Source organism: Brassica oleracea, chromosome C3 (genome assembly GCF_000695525.1).
Source record: "Brassica oleracea var. oleracea cultivar TO1000 chromosome C3, BOL, whole genome shotgun sequence".
Classification (NCBI taxonomy): Eukaryota; Viridiplantae; Streptophyta; class Magnoliopsida; order Brassicales; family Brassicaceae; genus Brassica; species Brassica oleracea.
Window position 1 is genome coordinate 16,989,183 of NC_027750.1, and position 14,239 is coordinate 17,003,421.

General features: G+C 34.5%; 2 protein-coding genes across 2 annotated transcripts; both read left to right on the forward strand.

Annotated features, from left to right (window-relative positions):
* The first annotated feature begins 547 nt into the window (after nucleotides 1-547).
* LOC106332392 (probable pectinesterase/pectinesterase inhibitor 13) lies at nucleotides 548-3,196 on the forward strand. Its single transcript, XM_013770859.1, has 3 exons — nucleotides 548-1,654; nucleotides 1,739-1,899; nucleotides 2,382-3,196. Exons 1-3 carry the CDS (start codon nucleotides 702-704, stop codon nucleotides 3,077-3,079), a joined length of 1,812 nt encoding a protein of 603 aa, XP_013626313.1. The 5' UTR covers nucleotides 548-701; the 3' UTR covers nucleotides 3,080-3,196.
* Nucleotides 3,197-8,656: 5,460 nt separating this feature from the next.
* LOC106332088 (UDP-glycosyltransferase 76D1) lies at nucleotides 8,657-10,416 on the forward strand. Its single transcript, XM_013770560.1, has 2 exons — nucleotides 8,657-9,211; nucleotides 9,298-10,416. The coding sequence occupies exons 1-2, from the start codon at nucleotides 8,755-8,757 to the stop codon at nucleotides 10,185-10,187; spliced, it is 1,347 nt and encodes a 448-aa protein (XP_013626014.1). The 5' UTR covers nucleotides 8,657-8,754; the 3' UTR covers nucleotides 10,188-10,416.
* Nucleotides 10,417-14,239: the final 3,823 nt, after the last annotated feature.

Consider the following 14,239-nt stretch of genomic DNA (forward strand, 5'->3'; position numbering starts at 1 on the left):
ATCTTATTTCATTACAGATGGCATTATAAGATTCGTATAAATTAAAAGTTGATATTGTCCGAAATTTTTTAGATAAATAATTTGTAGTTATTAAGGTGTGCTGTTGTAATATTTTCATTTTAAAATGCACAACATTAGATTTAAATCTCTTCTTTTAATTTTACATTTTCAGGTTTTTTTTCATGCAATTGAGTTGGGATCCGAACACAACACTAAGATACAGATTTTGAAAGGTAAGCAAAAACATGTTTTAAGCATTTGCATCCATATGAAATATCTTAACGCAAAAACAAAGATTCTCTAAAACGATTCCAACTCAGCTGCTAAATTAATTTACTCTCTTTTTTTGACCAAATCTAGTTCAATAGTCAATATATAATTGGAGAAAAGAAGACCAAATTTAGCAGGCATGAAATTTTTTCCTTTTCCAGTTAAAAGTAATGGACATCATCCCACAAAAATCTCCTGTCCAGCGCACATTTGTTCATTCGTTGAATGGCAACAAAGTAACAAATAAAACTGAAACCAAGAAATCAAAAACAGGGGAGAGAAGACGGAAAAGAGCCAAAAATAAAACTTAAAGAGGGATTCATCTTCCCTTTTAACCTCGCTGCCTTGGCCGTCTTCTAAAGCAGAGGGGATTCATTTCTTTCTCTCCCCAAGCAAAATTCTTAGGAAAAAGAAAAAGAAAAAAAATCGAAATGGCGTTTCAGGATTTCGACAAGATCCAAGAACGTGTAAACGCTAACAGGAAGCGGAAGTTCAGGAAAAGGATCATTGTTGGAACGGTCTCTTTGCTTGTGGTTGTTGCTGCCATTATAGGAGGTGCTTTTGCTTATGTCGCTTTCGAGAAGCAAAATGAACAAGAACCGAAGAATAACCACAAAAACGACGCTAAGGATAGCCAGAAGAAGAGCCAGAGCGCAAGCCCAACTCCGAAAGCGCCTGTTGCCGCAGCGCAATCAGTGAAACCTGGTCAGGCCGATAAAATCATCGAGACCCTTTGCAGCACAACGCTGTACAAGGTAAGCTGCGAGAATACCCTCAAGAACCGAACAGAGAAGGGTTTCGCTGTAGAAAGTCCGACGACCTTTTTGAAAGCTGCCATTGAAGCTGTCAATGAAGATCTCGACCGAGTATTAGAGAAGGTCTTGAGTCTCAAGACTGAGAACCAGGACGATAAAGATGCCATTGCGCAATGTAAGTTGCTTGTTGAAGACGCAAAGGAGGAAATTGTCGCATCACTGAACAAAGTCAACGGCACAGAAATCAACAACTTCGTGAAAATTGTTCCCGATTTGGACAACTGGCTAAGCGCTGTCATGTCTTATCAGGAGACATGCATCGACGGGTTTGAGGAAGGAAACCTAAAATCTGAAGTAAAGAAGACCGTAAACTCTTCTCAAGTTCTGACCAGCAATTCTCTTGCATTGATCAAATCCTTTGACGCAAATATTTCTCCCGTTGAAAAGGTCGCAACACGACATTTACTTGACCAAATCCCTTCTTGGGTAACCAACGAGGATAGAAGAATGTTAAGGGCTGTTGATGTGGAGACTTTGAATCCTAACGCCACCGTCGCTAAAGATGGCAGTGGAAATTTCACAACCATTAATGACGCTCTCAAAGCAATGCCTGAAAAATATGAGGGAAGGTGCGTAGTCACACAATCCTTTCATAACGTGATCATTACGTCAAGTTAGCTAAGTTTACGTTTTGGTGTGATTTAAATCTTTAGGTACATCATCTACGTCAAACAAGGTGTTTATGACGAATCTGTGACTGTTGATAAGAAGAAGGCGAACCTTACCATGGTCGGAGATGGATCACAGAAGACAATTGTTACCGGTAATAAAAGCCACGCAAAGAAAATCCGCACTTTTCTCACAGCAACATTCGGTAATTCTTTTATCTGGAAATTCATACTCACTCTAAGATGCGAAATTTTTTTGTAAGCCGTGCTTATGCTTATATGCCTTACGCAATTTTAAGAACAAATTCAAAAGAATTAATAAACAACGTTTGTTTATGTTCCAGAACAACGTAAAATCTCAATTTAGAGATATTTGATGGATTATAAACAAAATATTATATATATATATATATATTTATAAGCTTTTACGGTACAAATGACCCCGCAGATTGAAAAAAGTGGCTTAGATTTTCTTTTTCAAAATAGATCGATCATAGACATATGTTTCAAAATATAAACTGTATGCATATGCTCATGTCGAATATTTGAATATTAAAAGAGGCGGGCCATTAGTTTCGTTGTAAATTTATTTTGATGTAAAACCCCCCGTAGATCTTAACATGAATTCTTTAAGTTTCTTTGTGAATCAAAACTAAAATCTTTTATAAAATGTTGGTTTCTTTAACAGTTGCACAGGGGGAAGGGTTCATGGCACAGTCAATGGGATTCCGAAATACTGCAGGGCCTGATGAACATCAAGCTGTCGCAATACGGGTCCAATCTGATAGATCAGTTTTCCTAAACTGCCGATTTGAAGGCTTCCAAGACACATTGTATGCCTACACGCATCGCCAGTACTATAGAAGTTGTGTGATAGTCGGAACAGTCGACTTCATATTCGGAGATGCGGCTGCCATCTTCCAGAATTGTAACATTTTCATTAGAAAGGGTTTATCAGGACAAAAGAACACGGTGTCTGCTCAAGGACGCGTTGACAAATTTCAAACGACCGGTTTTGTGATCCATAAATGTAAAATCACCGCAAATGAAGATCTTAAGCCCGTGAAGGCCGAGTACAAGAGTTATCTCGGTAGACCATGGAAGAACTATTCTCGAACGATTGTAATGGAATCTACCATCGAAGATGTGATCGACCCAATTGGATGGTTGAGATGGGAAGAGACAGATTTTGCAATAGATACGCTGTATTACGCTGAGTACAAAAATAAAGGACCAAGTGGAGATACAGCTTCGAGAGTAACGTGGCCTGGATTTAAGGTCATAAACAAGGAAGAAGCTTTGAATTATACTGTGGGGCCATTCTTACAAGGAGACTGGATTAATGCCTTGGGTTCTCCTGTTAAGCTTGGTCTTTATGATGCGTGATGAGAAGTTAATGTGGTGAATTGATTTGTTTTAAAGTGATTGGAAGAAGAAATAAAATTGCTTCCATAAAATTTACTTGGAGAATCTGATGCCATATCCAACTTATATCGTTTTGTCTGAATATTTTTGGAAGTAAGGGTACTTAAGTAATTAACCTGGCTATGGGCTGGTTGCTGCCAAATTTACTTTGATTTGCTCAAAACTATAAACTTTGATATATTTCGAAAACTAAGCTAACTGAAATATCTGATATTCTATTCCCACTTTCCATTACTGAAATAACACCCTAATTTGTAGAATATAGTGAGTGATGCATGCAGAACGGAAGTGAATTTATTTTTTGGTCATTTATCTAAAGAAATGTAAAATTTAAACGTGTTTAAGTTGTACCAATTAAAAATAAGTATCGACAAGCCATTACTTGTATCATGCAGTTGTATGCCTGAATGAGGACAAAGAACAAAGAAAGTGATTTTAGGATTAGTAACATGTCTTTTGAGCCTTCCAAAAGTAATACATTAATTGGCTGTCAAACAAGGGATTCCACGAATAATTGAAGGTGGACATTACAAATGGTATCAGAAATGAACTCAGTCAAGTATGGGTTTATAAAGGTTCACACCGCCAGGGTGACAGACATATAATAATAAAAAAATTCAAATTTTGATTGCTATATAGAATTTAGCCATATTTAGTGATATACTATGGATTTCTCTGGTTTTTAGTCATAGTATAAGTCATATTTAAAGTCTATATTATGTTTCTAGTATATTTTAGAGATTTTTTTTAGGTTTGTGAATGTTTTGGAACATCGTGGAGATACTATAACTATTTAAAACTTTTTTTTAACGCTTTGTAACCATAACACGAAGAGTTGTGAAACAGAAATTGAAGAAAAGGAAACAGATCATGTAAGGTACCAACGGGATCCCAAACTCAACAATTAAAAAACACCGCAAGAGGAACGAACAACAGCACTCCGCCTCCGCTCCCGTCACACTCGCAGCTGCAGGGGAGTTAACAGAAGTCTGTCGTGAAAGCAGTACGCCAAAGACCAATCTAGTAGATAGTAAGCATTCCAACAACATCTTCACGGACCATGGGGAGGAGCCATCCATGGCTATCTTTTGCAGTGTAAGAAGCGTAGCGATGAACTCTTGTTACAGTGAGAGCAATAGCATCGACACACCGATTTGCATCCCTGTGAACATAAGCAATGGACCACAGCCTGAGCTGGGACAATTTCTCTCTTATAGCTCCAATCAGAACGCGCCACTGGGGGAAGTTCTCAGGATTTAAAGCTGCTTCTCCAGCCAGGTATGACGTAGACTCAAACACCACATTCTCATATCTCAACGTAGATAAGCTTTCAGCAGCCCAATAGAAGCCTAAAAGCTCAGCCTCAAGTGACGTTGAAACTCCAGAGTAGGAGCGGCGACTGTGAGCTAAAGAAACTCCAGAGTGGTTCCTTGTCAACCAAGCTACACCACAATTCTGGTTTGCATCAACCCACGACGACCCAATGTTACATTTAGAAAAACTTGGGCACGGTTTCTGCCAACCAGATAAGGAGTCTACTACCAAATTCAGGTCCATATCTTCTTTGTCCGTCACGTTAGCAGCTCGCCAAGCTTATGCATCTAATTGTATTTTCTCCCATATTTCCTCAGTTCCTGAAAACATTTGTTCAAAAACACATCGGTTCCTTGATTTACATAACTGCCAAAGGATCCATGGAAACACCAATCTAGTTTTCTCAGTTACCTGGTGTTTCTTGCAGGTTTCGAGCAAGTGATGAAAATTAAGAAAAACTGATTTACTTGAAAAACCAGTTCGTGGGATAGGAAAGCTCGATAAACTCCACACCTCTTTCGCAACCGGACAGTGGAAGAGTACATGGCAAATGGTTTCTGGCTAAGCAAGACAAACCTTACAAGTTGCGTCCACATTGATACCTTGTGAAGCAAGCCTTTCAGACACAGCTAAGGCTCCAGCCAGTGCCCGCCACATGAAATGCCTAACCTTAGGTAAAGTCTTCACCTTTCATAAATTAGACCAAAGCTTTTTCTCAATATGAGGTAAATTTGAAACATACATTGGGTTCTCACTCTGTTGCAGGAGATTCAAAAGTTTATAGCCGCTTTGAGAGTCATAAGTGTTATTCTTGCTAAAACCCCAGACCATTGCATCCGTAAACTGAAGATTCAGTTTCATCCCCAATATCTGAGCGGCATCTTCCTCAACAAAAAGATGTTGAACCCTCTGAGCGTCCCACGTTCCATACCTCTCATCAATAAGGTCACAGACTCTGAGAGTCAGGTCTACTTTATCAGTTCTATATCGTGGAGGCCTAGGAGTGGGCATGAAAAGCCAGTTTTCATACCAAACATGCTTATCTCTTTCATTCCCAATTCGTTTCAAGATCCCCTGAGATAGGAGCTCACGTCCATGAACTATTCTCCTCCAAGCATAAGATGGTCTGGTACCTATAGGGCAGTCCAAGAAGTCTCCTTGTCTAAAGTATCTGCTTTTCATGACCCTAGCCAACATAGGCTAAGGGTTAGACCATATTCTCCAGGCTTGCTTGCATAAAAGCGCTTGATTGAACCAAGCTATGTCCTTGAAACCCATTCCACCAAGTTCTTTAGGTTTACAAAGCTTCGTCCAAGCGACCCATGGAATTTTTTTTTTATCCTACAGTACCTCCCTACCAAAACTCAGTCATGATGCTCGTTAGTTTCACACAAATGTCTTTGGGCAGCCTAAAAGAACTCATCGCAAAGACCGGTAATGCCATACCCACAGACTTAAGAATGATCTCTTTACCTCCTTGAGATAGTATTTTGAGCCCCCACCTTTAAGTCTCTTCGAACTTTCTCTTGAATAAAACTCAGAAGTTTACTTTTGGAACCACATAAACATTCATGTAATCCTAGATAGGATCCTTCACCCCCTTCCGTAGCTATACCCAATACTGTTTCATCTCATTACGAACATGTTGAGTAACTTTGGAGCCAAAAGTAATCGATGATTTGGAGGTGTTGATCATTTGACCGGACGCATCACCATACAACTTCAGTCTCTTAACTATTTACGCTCCTTCCTCTGCAGTTGCTTTACAAAGTAGCAAGCTATCATCGGCGAAAAGCAGGTGGTGAACAGTCGGGCCCTTTCTTGACAAGTGCACAACCATTCAGCTTCCCAGACGTCAGCTTGATTAAGAGTACTCACCAAGGACTCAGCACACAAAATGAAAAGGAATGGAGATAAGGGGTCTCCTTGTCGGATCTCTCCCTCTGGTTTTATGATGCCATGTTGTCTACCGTTTAGGAGCACCGAGCAGGTAACATAACTGATACATGATATGATCCATGTCATCCATTCAAAACTCATCCTCTCCAGTAGGAACTCAACAAAACACCATTCGACACGATCATAAGTCTTTGACATATCCGTCTTGATAGCCATGAACTCACTGTCAATTCCATCCTTCGTCCTCAAAGCGTGTACCATCTCATGTGCTACTAAAATGTTATCAGTGATAAGACGCCCACTAACAAAAACACCTTGAGTATCTGATACAATCAGATAGAATTGTCTTCAATCTGTTGCTGAGTATTTTAGAGATGATCTTATAGTGCACTGAACATAGGCTGATGGGTCTTAACTCAGTCATCATCGATGGGTTAGTAACTTTGGGCAGTAAGAAAATCTGAGTATGGTTCCATCCAGCAGGTAAAACCATCGTCCTGAAAAAACTTTGCACTTCTCTAACCGTGTTTAGACCCACAATGGACCAAAATCTTTTGTAAAACGTGCATGTTAGTCCATCTGCTCCAGGCGCACTATCTTCCTTAATGGAAAAGGTTGCGGCCCTAACTTCCTCAACAAGTACTGGGACCGTTAACATCGTGTTCATAGCAGGAGAAACTCTACTCAATCATTTAGAACTTAAAGATGAAAAAACTGTACTTTCCGAAAAAAAAAACAGAAACCAAAATCGGGATTTGGAAGGAGTGTTATGGGAACTAAAATTTACACTTTCAAATTTGATAGCGGAAGAAAGCTTAGTTTTCCTTGAAGACAAATACATATTTTTTTTAAAAAAATTCATGTATAGATTGTTCAAAATAAAGGTAAAGCACAAGGATCAAAAAATAAAATTAATGAAACCAAATTTAGTTTGCTACATAGTACCACTTAATATCCATAAAAAATAGAATCAAATTAAGTTTTCAAAACAAAAATTATCCTGCTTCTAAGTGCAGATTCAGATCTAGTTATCCCCTATATATTATTTGTGAAACATTACAATTTTTTTTTGTAGCCACATGTCATCACTAGGATGATTCTTAGAATTATTAGAGAAATAAGTTGGTCCATCTAATTATATAATAAGTTTTTTTATTAAACTAACCATAAATTTATTATTAATGTCATTTATTATTTCCTTAAATAAAGATTACGGAATTACCTAATGTGGGTAAAGTATATATGACAATTAATGATTTTGAATAATAAAGATCTAATTAAAAAAATGTATCTTCTATCAAATTTGTTTATTTTAAAACTATTAAAATAATTTTAAAAAAAAACACAATAACCATATTATAAAAATTTAGATTTTTCTGTATATTTTATATTTTGAATTTTAAAAAATGACTATAAATTACTAAAACTGTTAAAAGTCTCACATTCAAATTTTGCGATCCATGGTTTAAAATTTTTGTTATGAAAAAATACAAATGATTACAAAATCATATAAACAAAAGTCTAATTTAGTTAATCATTAAGATTTAAAATATATATGTATATATATCATTCTAAATTAAACTATAAACCAAATTGAATAAATAAATATTTTAGTTTCAAAATTTACTTTGAATAATTTTTTTTTATAAAGTTTTGAACTAACAATGTTAATTTTTTTTAAATTATCAATTACTAAAATTATTAATCCCACAATGAAAATTTTGTTATCAGTAATTTAAAGTTTTTGCTATTAAAAATACACATGATAAAAAAACATATGAGTAGAAAACATCATTTTAAAAAAATAAATAGACATTAATATTAAAAATATACTATGTATGTTAATATCACTTAAATTTAATTACATATCCTATCAATTTTTTTAAAAAAAATGTTTGGATTAATAAAACTGATTTATACGTTCGCACCAATTTAATTATATATGTAATAGTTAATGACTTTTAATTATTCAATATATATTTATTATTTCATAATATGTAAGAACATATAATACATAAAATAATTTTTATATATAACGTTTATCCCGGGTCTTAATCTAGTTATAATTATATTCTGATTCACATGTTTACCATGATTAGTCTGACATATAGTTTCTTCCTAACCATAATTAAGTTAGCGTTAATGTAAAAAGCTATGACCTGTTGCGTCCGATTACTTTAAGTGATGGTGAAGCAATAAGATACCGAATTCTATGAATCTTAATTAATCTTGCGTTAATTAAACTGGCTATTAAGTGAATGAATGGTCAACTGTCTTTATCGATAAAAGACAAAAACAATGACAAAGTCCGGTTTCCACGAAGTTCCTAATCAACAACTAATAATCAAACTCAGCGACCTTTTCTTAATAAAGATAATCAAACTCGAGGATTAGTGGAGAGAAAAGAAAAGAATAAAAATATCATGGACGAGATTCGCCAGAAAAGAGTGCTGATGATTCCTGCACCATTCGAAGGTCATTTACCTTCGATGATGAACTTAGCCTCATTCCTATCTTCCAAAGGCTTTGCCATAACTATCGTTCGAACCCAATACAATTTCTACGATATCTCCGCTGACTTCCCGGGTATCAACTTCTTCACCATCGACGATGGCTTGTCTGAATCCGACATGTCGTCTCTGGGGCTCCTTGACTTTATCCTGGAGCTTAACTCTCTCTGTGAACCCCTCTTGAAAGAATTTCTAACACTCACGGATGATTTTGACTTTATTATTCATGATGAATTCGTCTACTTCCCTCGACAAGTTGCACAAGATCTGAATCTGCCGAAGATGGTCTTTAGTGCTTCTTCAGCTGCCACTTCGATCAGTCGATGTATGCTTATGGAGAACCAAGACAAATGGGTACACCATGGGGAAGGTAGCCTATTGTTAATAAGTTTTAGTCTTCTTTTAAAAAAAAAAAAATACACTTTGTTGATGATGTTTGGGGTTTGTTTTGCCCAGAAGCAAGATCTAAACTTGAAGAATTGGTGCCAAAGTTTCATCCCTTTCGATACAAAGATCTACCTGTGACAGCTTATGGATCTATGGAGAGACTGATGTTACTTTACCATAACGTAAGCAAGAGAGAGACATCTTCTGGTATAATACACAACTCTTCCAATTGTCTAGAGAACGTATTCACATCAGCTGCAGAAGACACCTGGGGGGTTCAGGTATATCCGGTTGGTCCACTCTATATGACTGATTCCGCAACCACATGTCCAAGTTTGTTTGAGGAAGAAAGAAATTGTCTTGAATGGCTTGACAAGCAAGAAACAAATTCCGTGATCTACATAAGCATGGGAAGTTTGGCAATGACGCAAAAGGAAGAGTTTGTGGAGATGGCCATGGGATTGCTTCAGAGTAACCAGCCTTTCTTATGGGTGATCCGACCAGGTTCCATAACGGGGCAAAACTCCGTAGACTCATTACCGGAACAGTTCAGCCAAGCGCTGACCCATGGCGACAGAGCTTTTGTAGTGAGTTGGGCCCCACAGAAGGAGGTGTTACGGCATAGAGCGGTGGGAGGGTTTTGGAACCATTGTGGATGGAACTCAAGCTTGGAGAGCATAAGCTGTGGTGTGCCAATGATCTGCAGGCCATACTCAGGGGACCAAAGGGTAAATACTAGACTTATGACACATGTTTGGCAAACTGCATTTGAGGTCGAAGGTGAATTGGAAAGAGAAATCGTAGAGACGGCTGTGAGGAAGCTTATTGTGGGTGACGAAGGTAAAGAGATGAGGAGGAGAGCTATTGAATTAAAAAAGCAGGTTGAAGACTCTGTGAGAATCGGAGGCTCGTCTTATAGTGCTTTAACGAGTTTGGTCGATTCAATAATGGCATTATAAGTATTCAACACGGTAACATAAACTAAGAAATTCTGAATCGAAAATGTGGGGTGAGAATCAGTTAATAAGTATGTGCCTTCAACGAAAGCAATAAAAAGAAGAGTTTCTTCGAAAGAAAATGTGTGGATGCAAATTTATGTTAATTTTTTTAAGACTGTTGTGGAGTTTTGTAATTGGTTGAAACATTTTTTTTTGTAACTCGACTTTCATATTTAAAGACATAAGAAATGAATAACTTTACAATCCAAAAAGGCCATATGGGCTAGGTGAAGAGACCCGAACCAATTTGCTTATGTGAGAGAGAGAGAGAGTTTGAGAGTAACTAACGTGTTTTGAAGAATGAACCACAGAACAATAATGCACAATTGCACATATAGGTTTCGGAGGGACTGCCAAAGCTAATAATGACCTATGAATGGGATTGCGAGAAGAGTAAAATGGTTGATGTAGGGTTAAAATTGTCAAACAAATGTTAATATCAACTCAGGTGTAGAAACCTAATTAGAGACTATTATGGACATAGAAACCAATTAACGTTACATTAAACGGTGTTAATAATTTGACCGGGGCTAAAAAGGTTTTCGCACAAAAATTATTGATTACATATGAAATTTAAACTTTATAAAAACTAGATTTTAATCCGCATGTCCGTGCGGATTTTTTTTTTTTTATAATTGTATTTGATATTATTACAAATGTTTTAAATATATAATTACCATTTTAGTGTTATATATTATGTAACTCTATAATATTATTGTTTATATTTCTTATTCGGCATTATTAATATATAAAGATTTTCTTAAAACATTTTAATTTGTTTTTAATTTTTATTACTTACTAATATGTTTTCGAATTAGGTACAATAAAATAACAATATGAAATAATCAAATAGAGAATCTCTTTAAAAATATGTTTTTTTCTTTAATTTATACATTTTGCATCTAATACATTTTTAAAATTTAATTATTTGTATTAAAAAGAAATATGTTTAAGATAATTTATATGTACATGTTGTGTTTAATAAAATATAATTTAACTTATATCATTCTAGTATTTTATGGGATTTATAAGTAAAAAAATTGTTTTGTTTAAACAATATAGCCCTATTGTTTTAGTAAATTTTATACATAATAATATATATCATATTATTTTATTAAATTTTATTATATATGATATTTTTTGGATGTTATGATATTAAGTTTTATTTTTTAAAAAATTAAGACTTCAAAATATTAGGTTGCTTTAATTTTTATATCGTGGTGTAATTCAAAACGTTATTCTTTATTATCTATGATTTTATCTTTTGTAAAATTCAAAATATTATCATTTTGAGATTGAATATTTATTTTCAAAATTTTATATTTTGTCAAGAAAACTTTGAAAAATTACACAACTATTTTTGAGTTTGGAACAATACATCAATTTTGAATTTGCTTTTGTTACTACATAATAAATTATTTTATAAAAAATATTTGATTTTTTGGCAATATTTTTTAAAATTTTATCAACAGATTTTGTTATAATTAAAATAAAATTAAATTTATAATTCAAATTTATTTGTCATTAATATTTTAAATGAATTACTAAAATTTCATAGTTTACTAATAAAATATTTTTTAAATATTTTATGAACTAAAGGTTATTATATACTATTATATTTTGTATATAAAATTTTTTAAACAATATATTGTTGAAATTTTCAAAAAAAATTAAAAAAATAATATATAGTTGTAGATATAAAAGGTTAACCTATGTTAATACATTTATTTTTGTATAAAATTATTATATAGTTTACGAATTTTAACCCATTATAATGATGATTAATAATTTATTTAAATGAATAAAATTAAAAATATAAATTTGTCAATTTATCTATTTAATATTTTTTTCATATTTAATTCATATAGCACTGTTATTTTTATATAATATATAATATATTAATATAATTTATAAAAAGTAGTATAGAATTTTTATTTTCTTGTTTTATAATAAAATTTATAATAACTAGGTGGACCGCCCGCGCGCATGTGCAGACACAAATATGATGCATATATTGTATGTATAGATATTATTAAGTGAAATCTTTCTTTCTATCTTTCTATATCTCATTCATTTAGGTTTTGTATCTCTCTCGCGAACTCATTTCGATTATCTCTTTCTCTCTCTCTAAATAAACAATATTCATGAAGAATCATATTATGTTTAAATCATGTATGTGTATTAGTACATTATTAATTAATCTGATATAACAAAGATCGAGTGATATTTAACAAATCGTGTAAGAGAGAATGTGATTTAAAAACTTGGTTAAAAATAAGTGTTCAGGTATCAATGTAGATTTTCTTTTGATACTATAGTATCATTGATGTATATTCGTTTTTGATATTAAATAAACTAAAGTTCTTTTATATCAATATGTATTATTATTTTTTGGTAACACAATATAATAGTAACTTATGAAATGTAAACTGAATAAGTGTTTCGGAAGACTGTATATAAATGATAAAGGATGTGTAGATTGTTATATAATATGAAGGTTTAAAATGATTTTACTTACATTGAACCACAAAAACCATAGAGAACACCAAGTTTTACAAAGTACCTTTAGCCCCGCGTCTCCGCACATAAGGGTAACCAAGTAGAAACAATTGCACGAACTCCCCAACTTCCAGCAAACGGGGATTGAACCTGGTGTCAGATAATCGATCCTCAGTCTCAAGCCATAGATCATCATCAAAAAGACTTGTATAAATCAGTTTAGAAAACATTTTCTCAACTAACACATTTAAAACTAAACACATAATATACTACACGTACTTATAAGCCTACGGATTCTCCACATCTTAAGGACCACAATCACCTCTCCACGACCTCTCATGTTTTCAAACAAATTCCGAAAGACATAGGGATGATCGCAAGTTACAACACATTTTATCTGACTTTCACTATTTTGAATAAAACAATGTGTTAATTACACTACACGATAAATATTTTCTTTGGATCATATGATATTTTGTACTTACAGGTTGTCCCGTATGTACAACGCCATCTTCGGCCCTGCAGGGTCATCGAAATTGGCTTCAGTGTTGTCGACGTTAGGTAAACAAAAAGATCCTCATCATCATCAATAGTTAAAGGTCGCTCACATCCTACCACCAACGGAATGTAGCTCATTTTCAGTTTTTCCTTACGTTTATTCAACCCAAGCTTCTTATACATCCTCTCTTCTATCATTGATAAAGTCATATCCTCCACTAAAGTCTTCACAATAATACTAAACATGCGTTCTTTGAATTAAAAATGAATGCTGACGTGATTCCTTATTGTATCCTGCCAAAAAAAAAAAGGAACACACTCAACAAACTGCCTTTAGTTGTCCAACGTTCTACATGTTGTTCCCAATATTATCAGTTATCCTAAGCTTTATCAGTTGTTCCGAGTAATACATTTTTACTACAATTGTCTAGAACAAACTGAATTAGGTTTCAGCTGCGGATCGATCTACCTCCCATTCTACGGCCAATACACCCCCATTCACCCACTCAAATGCATTTTATACCAATTGACCCAACAATGAATCAATGACGTTGAGCATTACTCCTAATTCGAATCGATTTATAATCCACTACAACCTACTGGAGAAAGAGCTCGATTCCAGTCAAAACTTACCAGCCAGAGATCAAACCTTACCAAAAACTCCACCGGCCCCGACGGAATGCTAGACGTCGAGATGATTGTTCTACGCTGTCGAGAAACTTCGGGAGAGATCAGTCCACACCGAACTGCAGGATGGATTGATGGAGGAGGAGATGTGGGGAGGAAAGAGACTTTTTTTTTTTAATATTCGATACCAAACCGATTTGGATTTAACCATACCACAATTCTAATTCCTAAACCCAATTGAAATCAATTCCATCTGAAATTCTGTTTTTCTAATTTTTTTTTTCAGAAGGCTATTTTTCGTTATTCTGTATTTCATTAAAGGGAGAGGGGCATATGCGACTAAGGAGAGGCATATGCGATTCTTTAATGAGAAGCAGGGGGTGGGGAGG

What these genes read in the sequence shown, in the direction of transcription:
- LOC106332088 (XM_013770560.1), top strand. Translation starts at nt 8,755, where the DNA reads ATGGACGAGATTCGCCAGAAAAGAGTGCTGATGATTCCTGCACCATTC. An exon ending in ATGGGTACACCATGGGGAAG is followed by an intron (nt 9,212 to 9,297) that starts GTAGCCTATTGT and finishes TGTTTTGCCCAG; the next exon opens with AAGCAAGATCTAAACTTGAA.
- LOC106332392 (XM_013770859.1), top strand. Translation starts at nt 702, where the DNA reads ATGGCGTTTCAGGATTTCGACAAGATCCAAGAACGTGTAAACGCTAAC. An exon ending in CCTGAAAAATATGAGGGAAG is followed by an intron (nt 1,655 to 1,738) that starts GTGCGTAGTCAC and finishes TTAAATCTTTAG; the next exon opens with GTACATCATCTACGTCAAAC. An exon ending in TTTTCTCACAGCAACATTCG is followed by an intron (nt 1,900 to 2,381) that starts GTAATTCTTTTA and finishes TTTCTTTAACAG; the next exon opens with TTGCACAGGGGGAAGGGTTC.